The sequence below is a fragment of the Serinus canaria genome, chromosome 4 (assembly GCF_022539315.1).
Source record: "Serinus canaria isolate serCan28SL12 chromosome 4, serCan2020, whole genome shotgun sequence".
NCBI classification, from domain to species: domain Eukaryota; kingdom Metazoa; phylum Chordata; class Aves; order Passeriformes; family Fringillidae; genus Serinus; species Serinus canaria.
The window spans coordinates 25,058,697-25,085,483 of NC_066317.1; the positions used below are offsets into that span (position 1 = coordinate 25,058,697).

At 39.1% G+C, this 26,787-nt stretch overlaps 1 protein-coding gene across 1 annotated transcript in view; it reads right to left on the minus strand.

Annotated features, from left to right (window-relative positions):
- Positions 1-26,787, minus strand: part of COL25A1 (collagen type XXV alpha 1 chain) — a 291,662-nt gene that overhangs the window by 1,355 nt on the left and 263,520 nt on the right. The window contains exons 23-36 of the mRNA XM_050974011.1: positions 25,692-25,715; positions 24,742-24,786; positions 23,126-23,170; positions 22,736-22,816; positions 21,900-21,962; positions 20,261-20,311; positions 19,874-19,900; positions 17,738-17,818; positions 15,886-15,921; positions 15,012-15,065; positions 10,144-10,197; positions 8,979-9,005; positions 8,200-8,253; positions 2,426-2,512 (exon numbers count right to left, since the gene is read on the minus strand). Coding sequence (XP_050829968.1) covers positions 2,426-2,512; positions 8,200-8,253; positions 8,979-9,005; positions 10,144-10,197; positions 15,012-15,065; positions 15,886-15,921; positions 17,738-17,818; positions 19,874-19,900; positions 20,261-20,311; positions 21,900-21,962; positions 22,736-22,816; positions 23,126-23,170; positions 24,742-24,786; positions 25,692-25,715 — 729 coding nt within the window. The remainder of the gene's footprint in view (positions 1-2,425; positions 2,513-8,199; positions 8,254-8,978; positions 9,006-10,143; positions 10,198-15,011; positions 15,066-15,885; positions 15,922-17,737; positions 17,819-19,873; positions 19,901-20,260; positions 20,312-21,899; positions 21,963-22,735; positions 22,817-23,125; positions 23,171-24,741; positions 24,787-25,691; positions 25,716-26,787) is intronic.

Sequence of the window (26,787 nt, forward strand, 5' to 3'; positions counted from 1 at the left end):
TATGGGCCCCTTGTTCAAAGGTCACCCTGTGATAAGACAGCAAGACTCAAATGGGAGTAGGATGTTTTCTTTTCACTTTCAATACCAGTTTTTGAATGAAGCAGCAAAATCCCAAGGCCTGAACAGACCTTGAGTGCCACAGTGGAAGAAAACATCAGCACTGGGAGCAGGCCAGCACAGCATCACTGATTATTTCAGTGCTTGGACAACAGGGCCATCTAACTTGTTCTCACATTAGTGAGAGTCACTCCTTTTCTTGTATCATTTCTACCTTCATGTATCTCCATGCATCCAGTAAGATCAAGGTTAGTTTTTGACCAGAGTCATGCTGGTTTTCATGGATCTAATTCCAATTTACATGGCTGCCCAGGGTTTATGCAGGGAGTTATATGCTCAAAATTAAGAGCACATACAATGTACCTAGACTATGCTTAAGCAGAAAAAAAATCAGGCCTTTAGATTTCTTAGAATTTAGAATACCAATACTTAATGTTAACTACATGTGAAGATAATGATTAATACAGATTTTTGAATATACTTGCATGTGGTCTGGTGTAAATTACTTGCTGCCTAAACAAGAGACAGTGCTGCATGCTAAACAGCCTACTCTAGCAATTATCCACAAACAGAATATTTTTGATCCATCAACGATTGTTAGTGAATCTTCAGATATAAATGATAATACAGAGACAGAAAAACATTTTTAAATTATAAAAGCATGCTTGATTATCCCCAACAAAATATGAGATATGGTTACCATTAATTGGAAGCAAACAACATGGACTATGGAATAAACTTAATGGACTATGTATTTACAATTCAAAAGCAATTGACTTCAAATAGAAGTGCTATAGTCAAAGTAAAACCTACTTAAATTTAACATTCATCTCAGAGAACCGTGCTTAACCACCAAACAATATCGGAGCATGCAGATCGAATTTTACTGTGAACAATTAAAAAGAAAATCCTCCTTGTATCTTAAGAAATGTGTATGTACTATTCATTTGGGGTTTTCTTTCTTAGATGAAAAGAGCTCCAACTTACTTTACCACTAAATAAAAATCATTGTTGCCAGATTGGTACAAGGGAGAGGGTCAAGAAGTAGCATTTTAGTATAGGTGGGAACTTGAATTCATGCTAGCATAGGATGGGGAGTGTTGTGTGTATTCCAGGAGGGTAAGTTCCAGGGATAAGACCATTAAATTGAGGACATTAAATAACGAAGACAATGAGGGTTTGGGCTGCAGACTGTTATATTCTTACAAACCTCAGGGAAGCTTTTCCTGTACTCTGATGAACAGGCCAGACACCACAAACACTACTTGTGGATGGTCTGGAAGCCAATTCCAGCTTGACTTACTGGAAATCTTGATTTTTAGAAACAATTTTTAGTATATACCTCCTTCTGTTTGTGACTCTTATTTTGGCCAAACTGTGAAAACGTGCCCCTAAGATGGTACAGCTTTGGGAGGAAGACCAGGGTGCAGAATAGCTACGGGGCAGGTCAGGGTGTGGAACTGAGCCAGTGCAGACAGAAGTCATCAGACTTGATTAGAGGTGAAGGCTGTGCTGGATTTCTACAACTTGGGTTCAGGGTGAGTGAGGGTGAATGGGTATTTTGCGAGGAAAGTAACAAACCAATGATTCTCAGGGAAAATGTAGGAAGGGCACAAACTTATAAATTACCAGGTCATGTGGGAGCAAATTGCTGAGAGTTAGGCTTAAGGTGTCAACAAAATCTCACTGTGGTTATGATCACTTGAAGCAGCTGGTTTGTTCATGCACATGCACGTGTTACGTGAAAAATGTAAAGTCAGCTCAGAAAAACATTACTTTACATTGAGAATGGCTGACCACAAACAAAGGAACTGCATGCAGGGTTGGTAGGAAAGAGAAATACTGTACCAATTGGCAAGGGGCATCCAGCCCATCCAGGCCAGGCTGGCCTGGCTCCCCTTTTTCCCCCTTAATTCCACGGAATCCCTGTTTGTAAAGATTAACTTGCAATGTTACTGTCAAGGAAATGCCTTCAGTATTGACTTAAATGGAGTGAACAAAAAACAATAGAGAGGCAAGAGGAACAAGCTGACTGCTTATGATTTAAACCTGTGGGGCACTGATTCTGGCACATTCCAAATTTGGTTCCTTTCCAATCTATTTTGCAGAAAAAAAATGAAAAAAACTTCCAAAAAACCCCACTGTCAAAACCTCACAAACTTAGACCAAAGTTCTTAAGTCTGGTGCTTTAAACCCAATTAGGAGTTTTACAAACAAAGTCTGCTCCAGAATTTGCACTTGAGATGAAGCTGTGTTAACAAAGGGCAACAGGTTGCACAGTAGCTGGTGCTTGTTCCTCTCCCCTCATTTCTTATTCCATAAGTTTACAGCAGGATGACTGATCTTCCAATACACAAGCGAGACGTACCAATGGGCAAGGTGCATCTAATCCAGGAGCACCCTGTTCTCCTTTCTCCCCTTTAGGCCCTTTTTTGCCTTTCTTTCCCTTTTCCCCCTGTGGATACAACGGTTTGGATAAAACAAGTTTCATTCTTTTGGAAAAAAAAATAAAGAAAGATTGGGTTTAAAGTTTGGGTTTTTTCTTTTTAAGCCAATGGAGAGCTGAAAGGACACTTACCACTGTGTTCTGGTTTGGATGGTGCATTATGTGGAAAAATAAATTATATGAACACAAGCAAGAACTGCAATCAGTCTCTATTAGTTTGTGTTGGTATTTCATACCAGTATTATGAATGTTTTGAAACCTAGAACAGGGCTTGAAATCACTGATTTCTTGAGACAGAGGCAAATCTGCAAATCCCCCCAGTCTGCAGTCCAGAATAAAAGGTCTCCTATTTTGATAAGTGATAGCACTGAAGGGTACATGCTCAGCTTCCCAGAGGATTTGCCACTAGCCAGAAGTAACTTTGGGAGAGCAGAATCCATCAGCAGAGTCTTTTGGTAAAAGACCTGTGGCACAGATGCTTCACAGGGATGACTGACTCAATTCCATCAGCTTCCAGAGTGTCACACCAAGGGCAAACCTGGCCAGGAGCATCCTTTACTAACTGACCCTCTGCACTCTGGAAAGAGTTTGGAACAAATCCTGTTCTCTGTGGTGCCCACAGAAACCCATGGACATCACTGAGGGTGCACTGCTGTCACTCCAAATACAACACGACCATTTCAAACCCTGTTACAGGAATCAAAACACTCAAACTGCTTGATGGAGAGGTGCTATGACACTTCCAACAATTTCATATGGTCTTGGTATCATAAAGTAATCAGAAGTGGTAGTTATTTATTTAAGCATTTCAACATTCAAATATTCTGTCTTCTGCAGGCAATGTTTCATCTATTTGTTTTATCAAAATTCATCAGTCCTTTGATTTCACACTGAGTTTTCTTTTTAAATGCGAAATTTCCAATGCTTTTATTCTCATGGAAATTAGTTGACTCCCCTCAAGAAAGCTATCTGCAAAGATGACCTCACCTTCAAGCAGTGTAAGAGGTTTAGAGAGTTCATTTTATAATTTCATTTCACACCAGTTGATCACAATGGTAAATGAGTTTCAGGTTGCTCTCAATTTCACAAAAATCAAAAAGGGATCACTTAAAAAAAATAACAAATTGGACTAGGATTGTAAAAAATGGGATAGGAAGGATGAGTAAATCAGCATATCACAAAGAAGTGGGAAAAATAGTCATAGGAAAATTAGTATAACATTGGAGAACCAGCAAGTGAGGTTGTGGCTATGGGAGGATTTAATTTGTGAGGAAAAGGGTAAAAAAGACAGAGGAATTGTAAGGAATGAGGGTGGAAGGAGAAGGAAGGAATGCCCCTTTGGAAAGACAGACGGATTTTGGTGAAGCATATTAAATAGACATTTAACTTGTTCCACACCAGTACAGAAAATCTTAATCCATTAACAATTGAGAAAACTAATTTTTATACTTAAAAAAATTATATAAATAATATTTTTAAAAGGAAGGAAAGCACATTAGTCATTTAATATAACAGGATACTTGACACATTCAAATAAAACAAAATGTTCCATGAACAAAACATACTGCATCCATGTCATGATAGAAGCAAAGTTACTTGTCTATCTTTTCTGTGTGCCAAAAGGTCACAGGATAATATTTGGAAAAACAGCAACCCAAACATTACCAGTCCTTACCAAATGATAAGATTGTGATGGAAAAAAATCCTCACAAGACAAGAACCATAAATTGGCTACATTTCCATCTTAAACCTACAAAGATGACAACATAGCAGAGAAACCCAACAGCTTAGGGTCAAATTTCATGCTATTTGTTCTAAATGTAGGACCAATATATTTGCAAAGAGTGTATGCAAGGAGTGTATGGACATACTCCAGAAAGGATTCTGAAAATGAACAGTACAGTTTGGTTTCTGACTATGTTTAAGGGATTTTTTGATTTTTTGTTTCTTTAACTTTTTGTTTTACAAGCCAGCAGGTAACTATTTTCAACTTCTAGTTTTGCAAGCATATCTATGATCTTACTCAAACCAATGCAACAGTCACCTGTGCAGAAAAAATCTGAATTTCCTGGGTACTTTACTACTTTTTCCACTGACTGAGTTCCTTCTTTTTAATCTTTGATCTTTACTCCTTATCCTGAACTACAGAAAATCACAGGCGTTCTGGGAATTCCACATGTGATGAGGATAAAAAAAGAATTCCTTTCTGTCCTTCCTCAGTGCCTAGAGAAATAAGAAACTGTGGCGCTCCTGCAACACCATTATGGTTGGAACAATCTACAATCCTCACATGCACAGATTTCCATCAATGCAGAGTGTAGGGGAAAAGGATGATGCCTTTTCATCCTCTGTTCAGACACACATACTCCTCTGTCAAAGACATAACAACAGTCACAACTGTGCATCGGGGACTGGGGGCCACTTCCCTCCCTTCCCCACAAAACAATCTCTAACTTTGCTTAAAGCTTATTTGTTTCTGAAAGAATTTCTTTTCTATTCATACAACCTGAAAATAGAAACCTTTTTTTGAGAGGAGTGCTCCTGGACTATAGTTTTATAAGAGTAATTACAGCTAGAACACTTTTTAAAATACTTTCACAGCCATGTTAAGAAGACATAATGCAAACACTGACTTGCTTTCACTGTAGCAGAAATACTGATGGGCTAAAATACAGATCAGCAGTCTAGGCCTCATCTCAAACCTAAGAAGTTAAAATTTATTCCCTGCATGTCTATGAAAAAATTGTCACTGATTCTCTTTAGAATGTTCATAATGATACGTATTTTTGCACTGCAATTAAAGTTTTTTAACTAGAAACACACTAATCTCAATTTGTGTGATGTCAGAACAATAGCCAATACTGCAGAAAAATATTTATTTAAATATTAATAAATATTTTAAAACCAATATTTTAAAATCATAAGCTAGATGGTCAAATTGTTTATCTGTTATTACAAAAAACAGTTTATCTGTTGAAAATGGGTGCTGTTACACCAATTTGGTCTTATCTAATTAGGAATTTACATAAGGAAAACCACCAGAAAACAGAAGATCTGTTATAATGAGAACTTGGATTAATTGCCTTACTTTGTATCTTTTCAGAGTCAGCTTTTTATTTGGAAAATAAACTACTGAGGCAGCTAAAGTAATTTTACTGAAATAAGTTTGCTTGCATTATATAAATATTCCCTAATTTATGGGAAAAATGCATTTAAACTGTGCAATGGAAGCGTCTTCCACAGAGGTCTCAGCTGGATCTTCCCTGACTTTTCACTGGGAAAGGCCTTCCTTTGCCTCCTAGGTTTCCTGAAATACTCTGGGAATTTTTAAGGCAGGTATTCAATCTCCATTTTTGCCCTACAGACTTCCTTTCAATCCTCTTTCTCAAAGTCCTCACAACAGTGTTTTTTGAAACATGTATCAGACCTGCTAACTACTTTATCCTCGTGCATTCTCCTCAGGAAATAGGGTTTGCCTTTTCAGGAAGTTTTAGGGGGATGGAGGACCAGAGTTCTTGGGAGATGTGTCCTGCAGCCCAAGAGAACAAGTCTCCACAGGCAGCCTAAATCACAACTGAACTCTGAAAAGAAGTGTAGCCATGCCACACACCAGTCCCACATAAAATTCCCTCACTCCCTTGCAACTGGAAGTCCCATGTTGACTTATCTAGCCAGTCCCTGGGAATCAAGTCTAATATCCAAAAGCAGCACACTGGACACTGGAACATTAAAACATTTTTACATCCTGAGTGCTGAAACCCATCTGTTCCATTTTCACATTTGTACAAGCGAACTTTTTACCAGCTTTCCATCTTTTCTCCCAGAATCCTTCTGGAGCTCTGGTGGCAGGAATTTGTCAGTCTTGTCTGCTCTAGCTGTACATGGAAACATTGACTCAAAGTCTGGCTGACGGGGAGCTCTGGAGGTTGCCCAAGATTCCCATTGTGATGGGGATGATTCCTGACCCTAGGTCAGCTCAGACCAGACCAGGTTCTGCAGTGCTCCTTGGGCAGGGGTCCAGCCCCCTCTCTGGACTCATTGTCCCAGTGCTGTGCTCTCCTCCTTGTGAACACTTGCTCTGATTCTCTCAGGAGCACCTTGTGGTCCTGTGTTTCCCCATTTGCAATCACTCAGAAGAGTTTTGCTCTATCATTTTTTAATCTCCTCTTTCGAGTGGTTTGGCCATCTCATTGTCAGACTAAGCCAGTCCCCCTCATCCAGCCTCTGCCACTGGCTGTGTTTGCCCCAGACCCCTGCCAGCTTGGTAACCTTTTTACTCTCCAATTTTGTCTTGAACTGTGAGGCTCAAAAGACCATCTGCAGTATTCAAGCAACCTCACTGGAACTGATTAGAGAGGCATAATTATTTATTTTTACCTTCTGGACACAACTCTTTGAATGTATCCCAGGGTGAGGACACCCTGTTAAGCTCACTCAATCTGGCACCTGCTGTAACTCCCACTTAGCCCAAAGAGCATTTTGACCATCACCTCTCTGAGCTGGCTGTTATCAGTTGCACCTTTAGACGGACAGCTGCTCCCAAGGAGAAAAGCTGCTCACTGGTGGCAGACAGACCTGTACTCTGGCAACAAGCAAGGGCTCACCATTCATTGTGATTACTCTGCCAGGTCAAACACTGCCTGTATAATATTCATGGAGCACATGCTTAAACAACTGCTGTTCTGCAAAATCAGGGCCTTACCAGGGATCTCTGAGCTCAAAAGAAAGAGCAATATAGCAAGGGACAAAAGGGAAGGATGAATTTCATAATACCCTTTTCAATGCATTCTTGGGAAGTGTTTTGCCTAACCAGACTAAGAAATGGAGATGAACTCTAACACTCATGGTGACTTTTTATCCCTGCTTCTTGTTTAGGATACCATAATGAGAAATTAATCCAGCCTAATCCTGCATATGTCAGCTTGAACATTGGTCTGAGCCAGAAAAATCATCTGCTGCATGTATGGACTTTTACATTAAGTGGCTTGGTGTGACTTCTTATTCAGCAATTTTAGCAGCTGGGCCTTGTGTTGGATAGAAATGGAAGAGATTTGCTCATGAAGTTTCTCTACCCACACATTTAAGTCCTGCATTGCTTTTTACTAAACAGATTTCCAAGTCACTGTATCTGGACCCTGAAAATGAAGTCAACTGTTTCTGTTAACTTCACTGTCTAGTTGGTTTACCAAAATGGTAGAATATATGATTCAATTTAAATCCAGAAGTATCACAAAGTCCTTAACTGCAAATAAAACATTACCAAAAATAAAAATTCAAACAGTTCTTATCTCAGACACTTGGTGGGACAGTTAGCATGTACAGGCATGCTACACCAGGATCAACCATAAGTGTGCAAATACTGCCAGGGAACAGAGCTGAGCTCCTCAGTATAAAATCACTGCCACAACTAATGTCTGCATTAAATATTTCAGGATTACCAACAGGTGCTGGATGGATTGGGGAAAATGAGCCTAAAAAAAAAAAAAAAAGCTGTGCTTTTGGACATGTTGGTATTTCTAGTCCTGTACATACATTTTTGTGGTTTTTTCATGATTTTGCTCTAGCATGTATCTGTGACCTGCCTTTTGGCACACAGTAAAAACAAAGGTAAAGCTTTAATGGGACAATTTATAGCGTCAAGACAGCAGAAGTGATTAGCTGAGGAATCAAGCAACAGTTATGAACACTGTGGTCACCTTTTCTCCCTTTTCTCCTATATCACCCTTTTCTCCTCGAGGACCAGGGAAACCCTATAAAAACAAAGTGGACAAAGACAGGTTGACTTTTATTAACATAAAGTTTAAGTTCTCAAATACTCCTGGAAAACCTAAAAAGATGATTTCACTACATGCTCTGTACATACATTATGCGTGGAAACATGCACGGACACAAGAGCATGTGGGACGAGAAAGCCACAGAGTTTGGTAGAGACATTTTGGCAGCTACAGAAAGAACTCATACCACTCAAACAAGCAATCATCCATGCTCATTCCTAAAAAGATTCCTCCAAGTTAGGGATTTCAATGCAGGTCTGCAGAAAAGGGCTTTCAGTAAGTCTTTTTAGCATGCCAAGGAAAGAGTCTATGTTTTGAAACATAACCCTTACAAGGGTATGAAATTATTCTCTTTAATTAGAATAAATTTAGTTAACTAAGTGCTAAGTGACCCCTTGTTGTTCTACAAATGAGTCATCTGAATATTTTCTAAGCAAGCATTTTTTCAGCCTACAGACATGGAAAGGACCAAGTGCTAGTATTGCTGAGCACTACTATCTGGGGGTGTCTGTCGATAAGGGCCGTACATTGCACAATCTTTGTCCTCTTGAGCAGAGAGAAAGAGCAAACACAGCACTCAGCACACTCTCTGCAGGTCCTGCATGCACACTAAAGGGCAGCAAAGGTGTTGTGCTCCAGAAGGGATTCTTGGCAGACTCTTACCAACCCCTGGGGGTGCCCTGGTCACACACATTACTTACGTCAAGGCCAGGCTCGCCGTCTTTGCCCTGCCAAAGAACCACAGGAACTGCATTAGCTTCCCTCAGACAAGGACACTGCTGCCCATGCTCAACAGTTCTAGGAACTGATAACCTGGCTGCAAAATTTTGCTTGAATGTAAAATCTGCAGGCAGATTCCAGGAGCAAGCTAAAAATACAAAACCAGCTAAAAACCTATTCAATTTTATTTTTGGTTCTCAGGAACAGGAAACATGAATAGGATTTTTTTAAAAAAATTAATTCACAAAGGTGACCCTCACATAAAAATGTGTGGCAAGCTAATTTAACACTCCATGGAGCCTGAAAACTGTCTCCAGCTACTGACTCCTGATCCAATTAAAGGGATCCAATTAAACCACAGGTCTGTATTCCAGCTTAAATTAATTAATCAAATGATTAAACTGGCGAGGGTATGGAAACACTGAAAGTCTCCTGGAAAGGCTGGCTGTGCCTGGCCAAGCACATTGACATGACTTTCCTTGAGTCAAAGTACAGAACAGACTTGTGTATATGTACACACCTGACCCAGTCATTAGCAGTGTAAACAGGGAAAGTCAACTGATTTTATTTGGGATATCGTTGTCAGGCCAAAGGAAGTTCTCCCTCATATTTTAGAAATGGATAACATAATTAAAATTATTAATTTAAAACAAATAATTTCACCTATGAGTGAGCAACAATGAAATTCTCAGGAAACTTCAGAGTAGATTGCACAGAAATGAAAACAAAACGGGTCTCTGAAGCAACCAACCAAACAAAAACATCATGGAGAAGAAACCTTGCAGTATGGAAATCGAAGCAGCAAACTGACATGAAGAAATTCACAGCTTTCCACAGTTCCTCCTGAACTCCTGGCACTTTCACATGGTCCCCAGGCAGCTGATGGCCAAAGGCTGCTGAACTAGGAGCACCTGCATTCTCCATCTCCTCTCTCTTACTGGTTCATGTCAGGTCTGCTTCTTTATGTGCATGGGTAGAAACCCAAGAGTGTGATACAGAACACTGACCTTGCACTGTCAGGGTTTATTATCAATCTCTGCCTTTTCCAACTAATTCTACTGCTAGGTGAAAATCAGCCATAAAGCACACAAAGTTTAATCAGGGAGGGATGAAAAGTGCAGTGTGTACAAACTCTGTGCAACTTACAGGCAAGCCATATGGTCCTCTGGGTCCAGGGTCACCTACGGTTCCCTTCTCACCCTAAGAAAAGATTACAGAACAAGCAAACAAAAACATTGGCTATCTTAGGAATTATCTCTACCAAGTGCTTTTAGGTTAAAGTTTATGCATTCCTAAGTATTTTGAGTGAAAAATATCCAAGCTCATTTGTTTTCATTAAATGTTTAAGGGAGAAAGAGAAGGTGTGTATTACCACTCTTTGTAGGAAGAATGCCTTTTTAGGCATATGATAGCACATACATTTCTAAATATGTTAGTAACTGAAAATATGTTTCAACTGAACACGCACTAGTGTCAAGTTTAAGTTTTTGACAGCTTAATGTTGCTCTCAGTAAAATGCAAAGTTGCAATGAAAACTGAGAATATACAGCACCAAGCTGTATATACACACAGCAGCTGAGATGCAGCACAGTGATAGGCAAAAATAATGTGCCAGTCAAAGCTTGATTTAAGTAGGCAATGCTATTAACAGTGACCTTGTGAAGATTATCCTATGCACTGTGCTGTGTTGCTAAATCCTCTACTGGATTCTAGGTAAGTGATGTAAATACCCTGGTTTATTAAAATCAAAACAACTGCAATGATATGCAAGACAAACACGTACAGAGATTTCTGCAGAAGTCTGATCTCATTCTGCACTAAAATCCATGGAAAAATTACCATTTTCCAGAGGGGTGCTGCCAAAGTCATTTGCAAGCTTAATACAGTGTAAACTTTTCCAAACAGAATGGAATTTCAGGGTGACAAATTTCAGGCTGACAGTAACAATCACCTTTGCTCTCTAATTTTTCTTTACCAAGATTGATATGAAGTTAAGCTTCCCAAGCCAGCCAGGACTAGCCTGTGTAACTGCAAGCACAGGTCCCTGTGAGCTTGGCAGGGAGTCAGGGCTGGGAAGAAGGTGTGCAAAGCAGTCTTGCTTCAGACTGTTCTTTCTTCTGAATTAAATCCATCAGAAAAGCATTTCTCTCTGTAGAGAACTAAACGGCTCAAAGTGTAATGAAATGAAAGAAGAAAATCCTGACCACCTCTACTTTTCAAAGTTCCTACTCTGGATGTGTCATGCAGGGTGACTTGGATCCCTCTGTCACCCCCTTTGCTGAACACACCCTAACACAGGGCTTCCTGCAAGGCTCTTGGTGTGCCCAGGTGCTGTGTGTCATCCTAGCATCTGCTGCACTTGTGCTCGTGAGAGAATTCCCTGAACAACACCCTCTGGGTTATTTACTACTTACTACTAATTCAATAATGACTCTATCATTAAAAGCACAAGACAGAGATGTAGATGTGTACCTAATTAATAGTGGGGATTACTGGCCCAGCCAAGTACTTGGCACAGCTCTGAAAATGGGCTCCTATGTCTGAATTTCATTCAATGAACTACACAGAAAGGCAGGCACCAGAACCAATGGGACCTTAACCTGTGGTTGAATAATCCCAGCAATAAGGAGTTTGTTGGAGTAACTGACATTTGATCTGTTTTAAATACTTAATATTTTTACTTAGATGGGCACTTGCTTTAGTCTAGATGTAATTAGATGTACAATGTCAGGTTTTTCTGGATTCTGCTACTCCCTTGCTAATTTCTGAGCAGCTTTTAGGCTGGATGCCCTGGCAGGACAATAGGAAGTATTGGGAAGTAACAGCTGATTTTCAAAACAATAAATCCCTTGCAGCTTTAAAGCCTTCTGCTAAGAAGAAACTAATGTGCTGACCTATGGAGGTAAGAGCTACAAAACTCTTTGATCAGTACTTGAAATATGCCAAGACTAGTCAAGCATATTTTTTTCTTTAATCTTCAACAGCAAGATGACTGTATAAAGTCCTCTCAAGATAGGCTTATGACACTGCTAAACATATGGCAGACACAAAAATACTGAATGTATCAGTCTAGGAAATAATCGTGCCTGTTATGTAAGAATATATTTGGAGAACTGTATCTCAGAATTTTTTGTGTCCAACACAAAGCACATGCTGAAACATGTTTGGAATATCAGATGAGGTCCCGAATGTTCATGGATTATATGAGATTAATGGACTGTCAAGAGCACACTGCCCTCAACCATCACAATTTCCTTCAGGGTAGCAGCTATTGACAAACTTCAAGATTTTTTTTTGAGACAATACACCAGTGTCCAAAGAATAGAAACCATAATGTATGTTTATGCCTCCTATTTCACTTCAGTCTCCTGAATCATGGACAAATATGAGTTACAATTTGAATGAATAAAGCTGAATAATCTGTGTCTCCATAAGGATAGACAGGGAGATTTCATAACATTGTTATGGTGAGAAATATTTTAACCAAATTAAAGAGAATGCACTTTAGCTACTAGTACTAACTAGTGTGTAACGATGACAGTGTTGCACGGGCTGCACATCTGAAAGCTAAAATCAAGCTCAAAACCAGGTCCTTGTCATCAATGAAAAAAAAAGAAAATGTTTATTTCCAGCTCTCAGATTCCTTTAGCTGGTCAAGAAGCTGGATATACATTATGCCTGTCATCACCCTTCAGGCCTACATGTCCCCTTTCATCAGCAGTAGCTGAAGATGACTGTTTTCCAGTGTTCTCTACTTTCACTCAAGTGAGTATGTAAGTGAAAATAATAGGTACACAGTCAGATTCAGAGGCCTATTATGATCTACTCCTCCATTTAATAAAGATGGTCTCAGTAAAATCTCTCTGAGCACCTGGCAAAATGTAATTCCCATAGCTGAAAATTAGTAAGAATTAATGGACACTGTCCTCATAAGTTGTATTAATTCACATTCTTAATTACTCTTTCAGTTTCTACTAAAAAATGCATAAAACCACATTAAGTGTCATGATTTTCTCAGTCTATGTTGTCACCGTCTAAACAGACTTTGTATAAAGATGATCTGACATTTTCTATTTTAATAGTTATTTGAAAATCAGCAACCCACCCTAACTTGCACAACAGTTTGCTCTACCTCAGAGTAGTAACTGAGCATCACCTTGAATGCAGCCTGTGCAACAATGAATTCATGATTATTCTGTTAAAGAGCCCTAAAGCCCTCCCAGATTTATACTGGCCCAAGATTTTTCTTATCAATACAGACAAAATGGGGCCTTATCCAGTGACAGTGAACACTGGCCCTATGCACAGTTTTTAATTAAAAAGTAAAGCCTGAAATCTGCAGACAAAAATGTTCCCCTCCTGCTCTCACGTAAACAAGTTCAACAGTTGCAAATGCAAATTGTGAAACAGCATTAAAAATACATGATTTGTTATTTAAATAATGAGACATATATCAGCACTGCACACCTGTTACATAACTGTGCTACAAACAACTTCTCCTCCCAAATGCTATTGAATAATTAAATGAACAATTACAGCAACAATCCTACTGGTTGCCTGCTTGGGAAAAACCCTTCCATCTGTCTTGTGAATTTCCTCCCATTCATTTAGCTCCACAGAAAATGGTGGGTGTGTAGGAATTTGCTGCACACCTTGGTCTCTCTGTTTTTTGTGAAGTTCTCCTTCTGTACTCATGCAATTACTGATTTAGATCACAGCAATTCCTATCCCCTTTGTAGCTACTGCTTTTCAACAGCTACAGTAGGGTTTATTCCAGATCCAGGTGTAAGACTTCTTATGACCTTGAATACCCTCACAAGAAATAAATATTAGTAGCTGTCTTCCATGGACAAAAAGAATAGTTTATACTATATTTCATTGTCTAAGAAATTTTACAATTAAATATATGCATTACACATGCATATCCTTCAATATAAAAGGTCATAATGCTAGAATAAAATGTATTGTATTTTTATATACTTCTACATGTGTATCTCATCAAAATTTTTTACTTAAGATTAGAGGATGTTCAACTATCTTTCCAGAGTTGACAGAAGATATATTTTGTCCTAACTAAAGGAAAAAAAAATAATTGAATCAGTAATCCCCTAGAAAAACAAAAATTACTCAAGTCCTTCAGGCACTTAACTAGCCTGAGTGGTAACTGCAGCCCACTGTACAGTTTAATCTGGACTGTGCTGCATGTCTTGTATTCATCCCTCAGTACACAGCTCTGCAAAAATGAATCTTACTTTTCTCAGAGGAAGCCAACTGGACCTCTGCCATGTGGCTGTGTCATTTTTACAGCCAGTCTGAAGTTGTTTTAGCACAGTGGTTTTGTTAAAGTGAGGAAGTCAAAGAGACAAAGTTCTGGACTGGTAACTCCTTGGAGGTTTTAGGATATCATCTTCTGGTTTGTTGTAAAAATTGATGGCTGTATTGTTAAAGGTGACAGGCTTATAGTTAAAGATCAGAGTTCCTATCCTATTTTCACTGGAGAAAATTTACTGTGAATATTTCAAAATTAAGTAGCAGGGATCCTATCTTCTAATCTTAAAAAAAAAAAGAAAAAAGCTTAAATTTTACAGAGGCTGGAGATATTTTTCCTGGATAAAAACATTTAAGTGAATAGAGGAGAGAAATACTCCTTTTTTTTTTAGCCATTGCATTCTTATATAATCAGATAACACTAGCTCCTTTTGTACCAGCTTGTTCTCAATTTGCACAACATAATGAAACCAATGAAAATCATGTTCTGTCTGTGGCACTGTGAACTAGAAAGTCCAGTCAATTTCTCACTGATTAGTCATTTCAAAATACCATCTCTCCTGAAGTTAATGAGTTACAATGTCAATCTCAAAGAGATAAATGTGTGTGTAAGCACAGCACATATCCAGTCCTGGGCTGCTCCTCTACAGGTTCTGTAAAATCTAGGCACAGTATGTGTCCCCATCTGACATTTTTCCACTGTGGCAGTCACTTTGCAGGGAGGAGCACATGGAACATATACTTACTCTCTCTCCTTTGGGACCTGCAGGGCCATGGGGACCAACTGGGCCATCTATGCCCTACAAAAAGGAACAAAGAGGGTAAGAGAGAGGGCTTGTTCTTACACTGTGATGTACACAAGAACTAACATGGAATCAGTCTTTACTGGTTGAAAATTAGGATTTAATTGTGATGCAACCTATTTGGCTTTCAAAACTCCACCTATAACCTCTCCTGTTCCAAGGCAGAGCACTCTGTTGGCATTCACTACATCCATGGAAGCAATCAGATTTACAAAGATCTTAAACTGATTGGAAGAAGATAAAAAGGTTAAAAAAATATTTTAAATTATTGTTTTATTTTTAAAATTGATTATCTTTGAATTGAAATGTCCACCTATAAGATGGACTTAACTATTGCTGGGATCAGTGAGAATCTTACTTCCAAGATATAACTCTTTCACTGGCATAGATTTCTTTATCATTCAAGAAAGCAAAAGATTTAATATCTCTGATGTGTAGCAATGTGTGTAGATGAACCCCAGCACATCTGCATCTCCTTCACTGATTCCATATTAGCACTGAACAGCTCTATTCTCCTGTAAGCTAAATCCCTAACCTTACTCAGGAAGCCTAGCAACCCAGCCAAGGCAGCTGTCCAACCAAAAATCAAAACTAAGCTGCCTTTTTAAGGTTCAGAGCTCTTTCTACAGAGAATTACATTCTCTTTCCCACACACACTGCCCTAAGAACCTGCTTGAAGCCCCCTCTTACGCTGCAGGGAAAATGCCTGCAGCATTTGGCCTTCCTTCCTGTGTGCAGTGAGGAGCTTGGCTGGCAGAGCCCTGGGAAGGACAGGGACTGGGTCACAAAGGGGGACACAGAAAGACAAGGGACTCACCCGGGCTCCTGGCTTCCCGTCTAAGCCAGATGCTCCCTGTGTGGTGAGGTGGAAGCATGGATGATGGGCACGACACGAATGACAAGAACGGGAGATTAGTAAGTGGTGCTGATGAATAAACACAATTCAAACGTACAGTACACGCTGTGACAGGGTTCTGGAGTGGGTACCACATTGCTACAGCATGTTAGTTAAAAATCCACATGGAACACCAAGAGCCTGATCCTGTTCTCATTTCAGTGTAACATCACTGACCCACCCCTGCCCTCACATGAAGCATATTAGAGCAGAATATTGTCAGGCTGTAGGAGCGCTGCAAACACCAGATGTTAGGGTGTTTTTGAGCCTGAACACACAAATATTTACTTTGTCATTTACTCGCACGCTTTCTGATTTGTAAATAGCGACAATACTGAATAGTATACACAAAGGAAGAAAAATGTGTGCTAACTGCGATAGGAAATATTTAAGTGCAAGAATACTGCATTATGCGGCCAACAAAATCTGGATCCTGACCACAATGGGCTCATTCATTTCCAAGAGCCCGGGAGACAATCACGTTTCCTGTTTTCCCGCTGTGCTCGCAGGCACGGGCAGCGGCGGGCGATGAGCCCGAGCATCCTTGGGGCCGGGGGGACCCCTCGTGGGCTCCGTGCGAATAACAGAGCACGCTCGGGACACCGGGAATCATCTGGGGAACACCGCCCTCCTAAAAAACCTAACCAAACCAACCCCCAGCCAAACCCAACTAAAATCTCCAGCCAACTCAATAAAACGAGCCGGTTTTTGAAACATCAAACGCTTGGACTTTGCTCCTGGAAATGACATTTAGAAGTAGCAAGCAGGAGCAAGACAAGAGCTGTGTAAATTTGGAAAACCCAGTAGCATATTTTGTTCTGGAGTCTCTTCTGTCTTGTAGCAATTTTCAGAGCATCTGCTCAGGCCTCTAAAGCTCACTCTCTACAGAGATGTTAACTGTCAATGTGAAAATGAGGTTTTTTTTTTCTAAAAAAAAAAAAAAATTCTCAGTGACGCTGACCTTGTCCACAGGCCCTGCACATAATTCTCGAAAATATTAATCAGAGAGGTTTGTGCTCCTTTGGGTCAGCTAAGTCTTTTTTCTCCATTTTACTGTAAAAATGTAATCACTGGGAGCAATCCTCATACAATAACAACAGCAAAGAGGAAAAATTAACTCTTTTTCTGAGAAAAAAATAGAGCTGCCTTTTCAGCATGCTTTCAAAGACATAAAGTATTTTCTGTTTTATCAGCCTAAATTTTAAGAACTCTGATGTCTCCGTATTTTTAAGGTTCTTCACTTGTAAGACAAAATTCATGCCAAACACTCAGAATGGGAATTTTCTAAAGAACAAGGCAAAAAAAAAAAAAAAATCCAGGGGGAAAAAACACAACTAAACTCCCTAAACCAATTTTTAGCTTTCCTCAATTACACCTCACAATTTGAACTGCAGAATGTAGTAAGAGGAAGCATAACTGAGGAGATGGGGGAAAAAGAAGACTGCTTTTTAATGGAAACGCCATACAACGCTTGAATTACAAGAGCATGACTAATGCAGTGGGGGTGATGACATCCTTGGGACACTGAACACTCTCAACTGACACACAACAACAACAACAGCAACAACAAAAAAAACCCTGACAGCACTGGGTTTTACAGGACATTACTTGGGATGACAGCACAGATTTGGGACAAAACAAAACAAGACTGATGCTCTGCTCCAACATGGTATATTCTATGTATGCCATTGAGTAAATCAGAGTTGTTCATGAGGAGGAAAAAGAGATGTTTGTGATTTGCACTGAAATTGAATAGTTGGGGATTTTTACTTACTGGAAGACCAAGGGGCCCTCTGTCACCCTTTTGACCTGGTTCACCCTTCAATCCTTTAAGACCATTTAACCCTGGTTCACCCTAAACGTAAAAGTATAAATGCCAAAGTTTTGGTGCTATAATGGGTGTTTAAGCTGGGATAGAAGAAGCCAGTCTCAGAAGTAGCTGCAAATTCCAGTTTGAAACAAATTCAACCTTCTCAGCTTACTAGCAATTTACATACTGATTTAATAGTGGGCAAAAGTATTTGGGAGGTGTCTGCTCGAGATTTAAATTCTGTGTAAAAAAAACTACAGGGAACTTATGGGTAACAGGTTTTTTTAATATTTTCCTAAGAATTATCACTATAGTTAGATGGTTTGAATTAAGCATGAGTTTCAGGGGGTTTTGGAAATTCTTCAGATCCCATAAACCACCCTATGCAGATAATTCAAACTGAAAGAAAACATTCATAAAAGTAAGCCTCAAAACTGTAAGTTTCTACAGTGGGATCTCCCAAAAAGTACATTTGGAAGGAAGCAATACTTTTCCTTACAGTAAACTGGAATTTGCAGCAAAATCTTACATAAGGATATTTTAAACCTTTAAGCATACATAATAAACAGTAACAAGTTAAAAGAAACAGTACAGGTTACACAATGCCAAGCTATTTGGGAGGTCCACACTTTCTGTGTTCATACAGAGAAATTTTAACAATGTAAGAAATGGCACTTGTTGTGATTATTAAATTATGCACAGGCTATTACACTAAACATCACTAAGTTGATAATACTGGACTCAGAGTTGCCAATAAATCATGCTCTCATAATGAAAAACTGCATCAGCATGAGGGCTGCTCAGTCAAAGAGAGTACTGACCACACCTGCCTCTTTTGGGAAACAGAAATACATGGGTATTTCATCCAGGCTTCTCCCCATGGCCTCATTGCTAGATTTCCCTTTGATGTATTATGTTACCTTATATTATATTCATATTCTTAAAAAAAATCTCAGTAGAACCCAGTCTGCTCCTTTAAGTAACTCCAGACATCATCTGCCTGCTTTGCACCCAAAGCAGCCATTTCTTCATTCTTATTCTATTTGACTCGATGTGACTTACAGAGCAGTAGCACTGGAAAGGCTGAAGTTTTGGAAACAGACCTGAGAAATCCCACAAAAGCCTGAGTCTCAGGCCAAAAGCCTGAGGTAAAGCAGGGCTGGTGCTAAAATGGAACATACTCGATTTCAAAAAATGATTTATGACTTAGGTTTCTTGAGCCAAGGTAACACAGTCTCCTAAGGGGTCAAACCTGTGATTTTCTGTCTTGTAGCTTTAAAAACTCAAAATAAACCCCCAAAACTAAACAAAAACACCCTTTCCTCCTCTTCCTTACTTTTTGAGAAAGGTGTGATTGGAGACCCATAGTGATTTAAATGATCATGCTTGGCAAGAACACTGGCCTTAATAAATACAGTGTCATGCTGAATTTTAGCTTACTGGAGACTACTGAATTAAAGCACAAATTAAAATATTCCAACTCTGCCAAAATGTACTTCCGCTCTCCTGAGCTGTTCTGATGGGCCAAGAGAGTCCCTAAAGAATATCTATGCTGTGGAAATTGTTCAAAATGTACTGCAGACCTGTCTGACCATGAATCCAGTGTGGAAAACACAAAAATGCACACATCAGTTTGTGATGGTGAACCAGCATAACACGTGAAGGAACAGGGCAGCAAAATCCCTGTCACCTAACAGAGGCCATGGAGACTGGAAGAAGCAGGAGATACAAGAGAGCATAAATGAAGTCGAGGTTATCTGACTTCACTTCCCGAGCCTGTAACAGGCTTCTGTAGTCCAAAGTAATTCCAAGGGCAATGGCAGCTTGCCCATAAACAAGAAGCTAATTAATTTAGTGCCACATTCCTAATGTTCATACAAAAATGGACTCAGCTGATGCTGAGGAGAAATACTACTCAGAAACAATCACAATTAAAAAAGCTTTTAAGCTTCCAACATTAAAATCTGCTTTAAGGTTTAAGAATATCAGAAACATTTATTAAATGAGGTATGACAAAACATAGCTCCATGCATTCAAGAGCAAAGCATGACACTTTGCAGACATAAAGAGCTTGTCTACTCAAAACAGCTATTAACTTACCTTTGGGCCAGGCAGTCCATGAGGTCCCTGAAAATAAAAGTAACATTTTTCATTACAAAAATACACCACGATTTTTTTTGACTTTTTGCTTTGTAGGGATACAAATTACCCCTGTATTTCTTTACTCTCAAAAGAAATGCAGCTGTCAATAAAGCAACAGTAAAAATCTGATTCTGAGGTGGAACCAGCCCACTAGCATGTGAACAATAACAGAAATGTGCAATTTGTTTCTCCACCTCCTAAGAATTTTAAGACATGCAAAAAGGATTTCCAAATTAGGCCCACTCTTCAATGGTCCCATATTTTGATAACACTTTTAGAAAGCAGGCAATAAAGTAGCAAGAGGGCATAGACCATTTCTAGCCCCTCTGTTCCTCCCAAGCTTACCATGGGGCCTGGAGGACCATGTGGCCCTGGTGGTCCAGGTGGTCCTATCATCTACAGATAAAAAACAATGGTATTAAATCATGCAGAGCAAAGAACTCCCACAAAAATACCAGAAGTCAGGCTGACCCTTATTGGCAAGCACTTACAAAAATAGCTATGCAACAGTGAACACTGACAGCACATCTAGACAGGGCTTTAGGAATGGGAGTTATTTTGATTTGAAAGACAGGGTACCCAAAGTGCAGATCTGCCTGTGCCATATGGCAATGTGCCTGCCTCCAGATTCTTATTCCTACGGTCTATGATACACTTTAGGACACTATGGGGGAAAAAAATAAATCCCTGTAAAATAAACAATACTGAAATGGGATACTTGAACTTTTAATATTTCATGGTATGTGCTCTGTAGTTCTCTCTTGTACTACTTATTCTACAGAGCTAGAAGGTGATGATGTGTTATTTTACTCCCCCTCAACACTGACGACTGGAAAAGATACTAAATTCAAGCTGGGCTTTGGAGTAATTTCCAAATTGCCCTTTGTCTCTCCTTTTATTTCTTTTAGCCCACTTGCACCAAAAATTCTCTGAGGTCATTAAAATAGGTAATTGGATTGCTCAGCATTAATGCAAGCATTTTCTGCACTGGTTTTCCTTGTTCCTAACAAATGCATGGAAAGAATTTCATGATGATATATCCAGCTTAATATTCTCTCTCTTCCTGGATTTACTCCCAATGGGGTGCTGCCATAACCTGCAGAGTGGCACCAGGGATGCTAATTCAGGTCTCCAGACTCATGCACTGCTGTAGCAGCTGTTGGTGGTGGCAAGAGCAGCAACAAGAAGCCCTTTGAAACGTAAGACAGACCCCACCAGCTGTGAAATCTCCTAAAAACTGTAAATCTTCCTTCAAGTGAAAGTAAGCAGAACAGGATGAATGAATTAGTGAATTAATTTTTAACAAACTAATCTTCTCCTCATAGTAAGAAAGTCACAGATGTGGGGTGCCTCCTGTGTCCCGTGATGGCACAGGGCAGCCTCTTTGACTTTTCAGAGCTATGGCTTCTGTCACTAACCTCTGCTCTGAGGTCTTACATCTTACTGTGCTCTGATAATGAAAGTCACCCACACCATAAAGGCACTATGTAGCAGTTTGTTTGGGGTTTTGGGGTTTCTTTGGTTTTGTTCGTTTGTTTCTGTTTAATGCTTTTATAATGCTTTGAAAAAAAAAAATCAGGAGAATGTCTGGTCTCATACAACTAGCTCACTACCCTGGGTCACATATCTGAAGTCAGTCTAGTCTGGTTCTCACTGGACTATTTGAGATTCCCAGAGTATAACGTGTTGAGAGAGAGAGATTATGGTTTGTTTGGGTTTTTTCCTTTCTTCCTCTTTTATCTTTTGATTCATTACAGAGCCAGAAGGCTTTGACTGAAGTGAGCAGGACTTGCTCATAGTCAAAGAACAGAGCAGAACAGGAATTACATCCTTAAAATTTCTTAAACTGTATTTAGCTCTATCACCAGAAGTCTGTTTACTCTCAGGAAAGATCAGTCATTAATATCAGGTATTGCTCAGAATCAGAAGCTGGGGAACCACTGCTGGACTCCTGTGTTCATTGCAATGCCACACCAAGACTTACTGAAGGACCTTGGGCACCAGGCAAACCAACGTCTCCTTTTTCGCCTTTCATGCCATTGGCTCCCTAAAAATCATTACAAAACAGCATTTATAAACAGCTTTAATCTTACTAGCAACCAATCTGGAAATTATAATATTTATTGGCAAATAACTACAATTTAAAAAAAGAATAACACAGCACACATATAAAGGAAATCCTTTCCAAAAATTCTGGCAGTACTTGAAAAATAATTTTTAACCAATATAAACATATGATTTTATATTGATAGCTATCAATTGTGGCATGATATTTATGACAATTCTTTAAAATGGCAGTCCATTCATGATATTGTACTATGGATACAATTTTGAAATTGTTTCTATTTTTTCTGTGAAATTTTATGTGTATGTATATAAATCTATACATATATATATATATATATATGTATATATATATATACACACACACAAAATAGGAAGAATGCATCCCATAAATATTCATGCATTTTTTCTCCCTCTTCAATCCAAGTCACCTGAAATTTTCATTCAAAACACAGCTCCTTTCTCCTTGCCCAGTCTGTCCTATATATTACAAGAGAAGTACAATTTTGGTCAGCCTGCCAACTAATTTCTTTCTTCCCAACATAGTATTTTTTTTTTCACTGTAAGTGGAATGAAAAGTTCTGACAATCTTACACCTCCTCCTAGATTTGCTGCAAAACAATCTCAGAGTTTTCTCCCCAGTGCTTTCTGTCCTATTTGCAATTTATCAGCACTGTTGGAAATTCCTAGTAATGGAAGAGAGAAAACAAAAGGATATTTTTTGCTATAATTAATTAATTAACTTTTCATACTCACTGGTAGGCCAGGCAGTCCAATTCCTCCCTTTTCTCCAGGCATTCCAGGATCACCTGTGTCTCCTTTTGAGCCCTTAGGACCCTAAAATATGGACTTATTCAGCAAGTCATGTAAAACACTAGAGACATCACCAGAATTCTAGCTTTGATCCTGACAAGCAGAAGTCATGTGTATGTTATATATGTTATATCTTTGCTGGTAAAATGCAGAAATGCACTATATTAGACCACAAAGTATGCAGCAGCACTATAATGATCTTTATTAATTATTATAACCATAATGCTTAGATTGATGAAAACTAAGTTACAACTTGGAACCATGGAAATAATCTCCTAAAACAACCTATGGTTGCCCACATGTTCTTCACTCTATGCTTTAAACAAAATGTACCTGCTCTCCATCAGCTCCTGGAGCTCCTGGGGATCCTGGTTCACCCTGCAAGAGGTAAGACAGAACTGGATTATTCCAACTGCCCCAGATACTAGAACAAAGAGCCAGAGAAATCCCCATAATTAACAACAACAAAGCTAGAGAATATTCTGTCAAAAGCATATATTTATTATCTATATTAAATAAACAGCACATCTGATTATGACATTACACAAACTTTGGGTTGTATAAAGGCCAGATAAGTGCATAAAAAAAAAGGAAAAAGAAGACAAAATCCCAGGGGTGAAAGGACCCTAATCCAGTGGAAACTTTGCCTGCTACCAGAATAAATACAGAATCATGCCTCCTGATTTATGTAAGGTAGAGAAAGACTTCATGTTTTTTTCCCTATTATAAATCACCCACTGAAGGAGTTCACATTCACCACATTGTCTTATGACCAGTTCTTGGATACCATTCTCTAAGGGAGCAAATTATGGGGATGGATGGAGTTGATGACATTAGAAACAAGCTCCTGTGATGTTGAATTCTGCTTTACATTGTAAATTTTGAATGAGAACGCTCACCTATAGAAAGGAACACAACATCTTCCACACTCCAATTTCTGTTTTACTACATACTCCATGTTGCAGAATTGCTGGGTAGATGATAATGCCAAAAGCAATTTCTGCACACTTAACTGTATACTCTATTATCAACTTTCACACTGAATGAACCTTGTTTCTCCCAATTTGTCAAACAATGTACATGTGTATTGTGATGTATTTCCATATGAAATACTGGATAAAGTCTAAAATTGACATGTCTAATGTTATTGAAAATGCACACATTTGCTCTTGGAATAGCATAGAGACACTGGGAGAAGATGCATTATCCAGTATTTAAGACATAGGAGGAACATCTCAACAAGTTTAAAAGCATTTAGGGAGAGTCCACTAACTTTAACACTTCTTTTCTGAGTATAGGCAAACTTACTTAAACTTTATAGAAGAGTGCAGCATATGGTACTCATTGTCTATGTATGGGCTGCTCACTAACCGTTCTGTACTACTTTTAAGCACCAGCCAGGTGGAATTGGCAGGCTTGGGTTTCCAGCCAGGCTCCTGCCCACGTGTGTACGCTGTAATTTTTACTGACATTAGACAATGCTGCACTTATTTGGGTGGGAGCCCCTGTGATAGAAAAGCTGCATTCACATGCACTGACATGGTGGCCAGTGGTCTTGCACACAGTTTTGCCCATCTCACTCCCAACTCAGCCAGAAGTGAGGCATGGGAGCCACTGTCTGGCTGTGTGGCTGTTTTGCAAAGTCCTCGGGAGCAACCTTGGTGCCGATCCCCGAGTGAGATGCTTCTGCACTCTTTCAGTACTAATTAATTTTGCTGGTCCTTAGTTAAACACCTCTGTGCGGCAACTAAACAAGGCACCTATTCTGGAAAGCTGCATCTCAAGAACCTGGGATACAATGTTGGAAACATGCCATATTTGTTAGATTAACAGTTAAACAACTGTGCTGGTAAGCTCCTGTACATACATACCTGTACACACACATCATTTAAAAAAACCCAGAAAATACTCCACCCTTCAGATACAATGAGTAAAGTAAGCAAGATCACCTTTGACCCTTGCAGCCCTTGGGGTCCTGGTGGTCCTGGTGGTCCCTAAACAGAAACACACAAACCTCTCAGTTTTTAAATAAACTCCTGAAGAACTTGTCATGTAAGCACTGGGTGAATGTTAATACAGCTACTGTAACAAGATGGGTTAGAATTTTAACACTAGGGGAACAAAGACTAGTTATGGACAAGTTGTTAACCTATGACAGATCTCAACAACCACAACACTACCACAAAAAACAGTTACTGTTAAAATAACAGTAAAACTCATATTTTATAAAAAAGTCCTCTGCTCCCATTGATGAAATGGCACTGCTTCCTCTAATGGAAGGGAGACCAAAACCCAGTCATATTTGCCAGCCCTCACTGCCTGATCCAAAACAATCTGAGACCAAGAGAAATCTCCAATCAGTTGTATAGAGGATTCTGCTGAAAGATGCTAAGTGCATCTGGGGACACTCAGTGCTTTGTGAAATTGCCATGGAATAAGCTGTAACCATTTCTTTCATTTCTACCTCAGGCTGTGGACACAGTGTCATGTATCAAACACTGGATGATGCATAGTGGGGATGATTTAAAAAAACCCCACAACAACATTTAAAACTTCCCTGCATTAATACAAAGAAAGGGCATGTCCAGAAAGGAAATATAACTAACAGCAATCTTGCAGGGAAGAACTTGAAACTAAAAGAATGGGCTTTCCCAGTCTTGCACTTAAATGACTGAAGTTCTGCCATTAACTCAGAAGGAGCAGAATTGGTTCCATTGTTGGCTCTCAACAATGGGTCTTCTGCTATGGGAACACCAAGCAAAGAAGTCAACACATGTTATGATGAACCAGGTTGACATCCAATGCAGACTTGTCCTGAGCAGAATTATGAACATGCTGCAGCACAAAGAAGTTCTAGGGCAGTAGAACAGTAAGTCATGCAACAGTAATGATGAATTACCGTGACAGTCAGGGTGGCAATCCTCTGTTGGCAAAAGGCAATAACAAGAGTTGTCAGTGGCAGAATTAAACAGTGACACAAGGAATTCTGTTTGCTACAGTTATAATCTCCACAGAACCTAAGCTGCAGGTGAGAGACATCATGCCTTCAAAAGCACTAATAAAACCATTGTTATTTTTAAATCTTGGTGTTGTATTAGCTGCTTGGTTTCTGTGGGGATTAGATGAAGGCAGTACTTTTGTACAATGCAAAAGATCAAATGAACAATGACTAAATAACAAAATCTAAGCAGAATGCTTCAAAAAGGTAAGAAAACATAATGGGTTGGTGTCTGAAGCTGACCAAAAGACTAGCCCTATGTTTTGTCATGTCTGCAGGATTTGTACCAATGTTTAACTAATAAACATGACTTCTGGAGTGGAGCTGTAACATCAATTTTCATATAAAAATGCAGTTCAAAATCCAAAACTGCCAGTCTACAACCCAGCCATATACACTTTTCTGATACAATTCTACTTTGAATTCTTGGAAAGACAAAAGATATTTTCTTCATGGAAGGAGGCAAAATACCTTGACCTGTCATGGATTATTTTTTTTAACCAAAGAATCTAAAAGCAAGTGGAAAAGTATTAAAATGGAATTTAAATGCTTGTCTGTATTTTAAAACAGAGTAAAACTCCCATATATTGCAGCTCACACATGCTTTCCTTTTGCATGTAAAGAACTTACTGGTCTATGTGGAACAAGAAATATCTTGCTTTTGTGATTATTATCCAATGTGCAAATAAAAGTTTGCAGATCTCCTGTTTTAAGCTGTAAAAGAATCTCCACGTCAGTGCAAAAATACCTACTGTTGGCAAAGATCTGGAATCTACTCAATACAAAGTACCTGAACAAAGTGGTTTTCTAACACATGGCTCTAATATATTCATATTCTTTGTATTTCAACATATTCATAGAAATATATCCAGAACTTTCAAAATACTGAAAAGTTCAGGTATGAGCATATCTAGGTATGAAAACCTAAAATAACCATTGCAAAGAACTGCTTACACGTTTACAGTCACAGATCCCTTACAGTGGCAGATATTTTAAT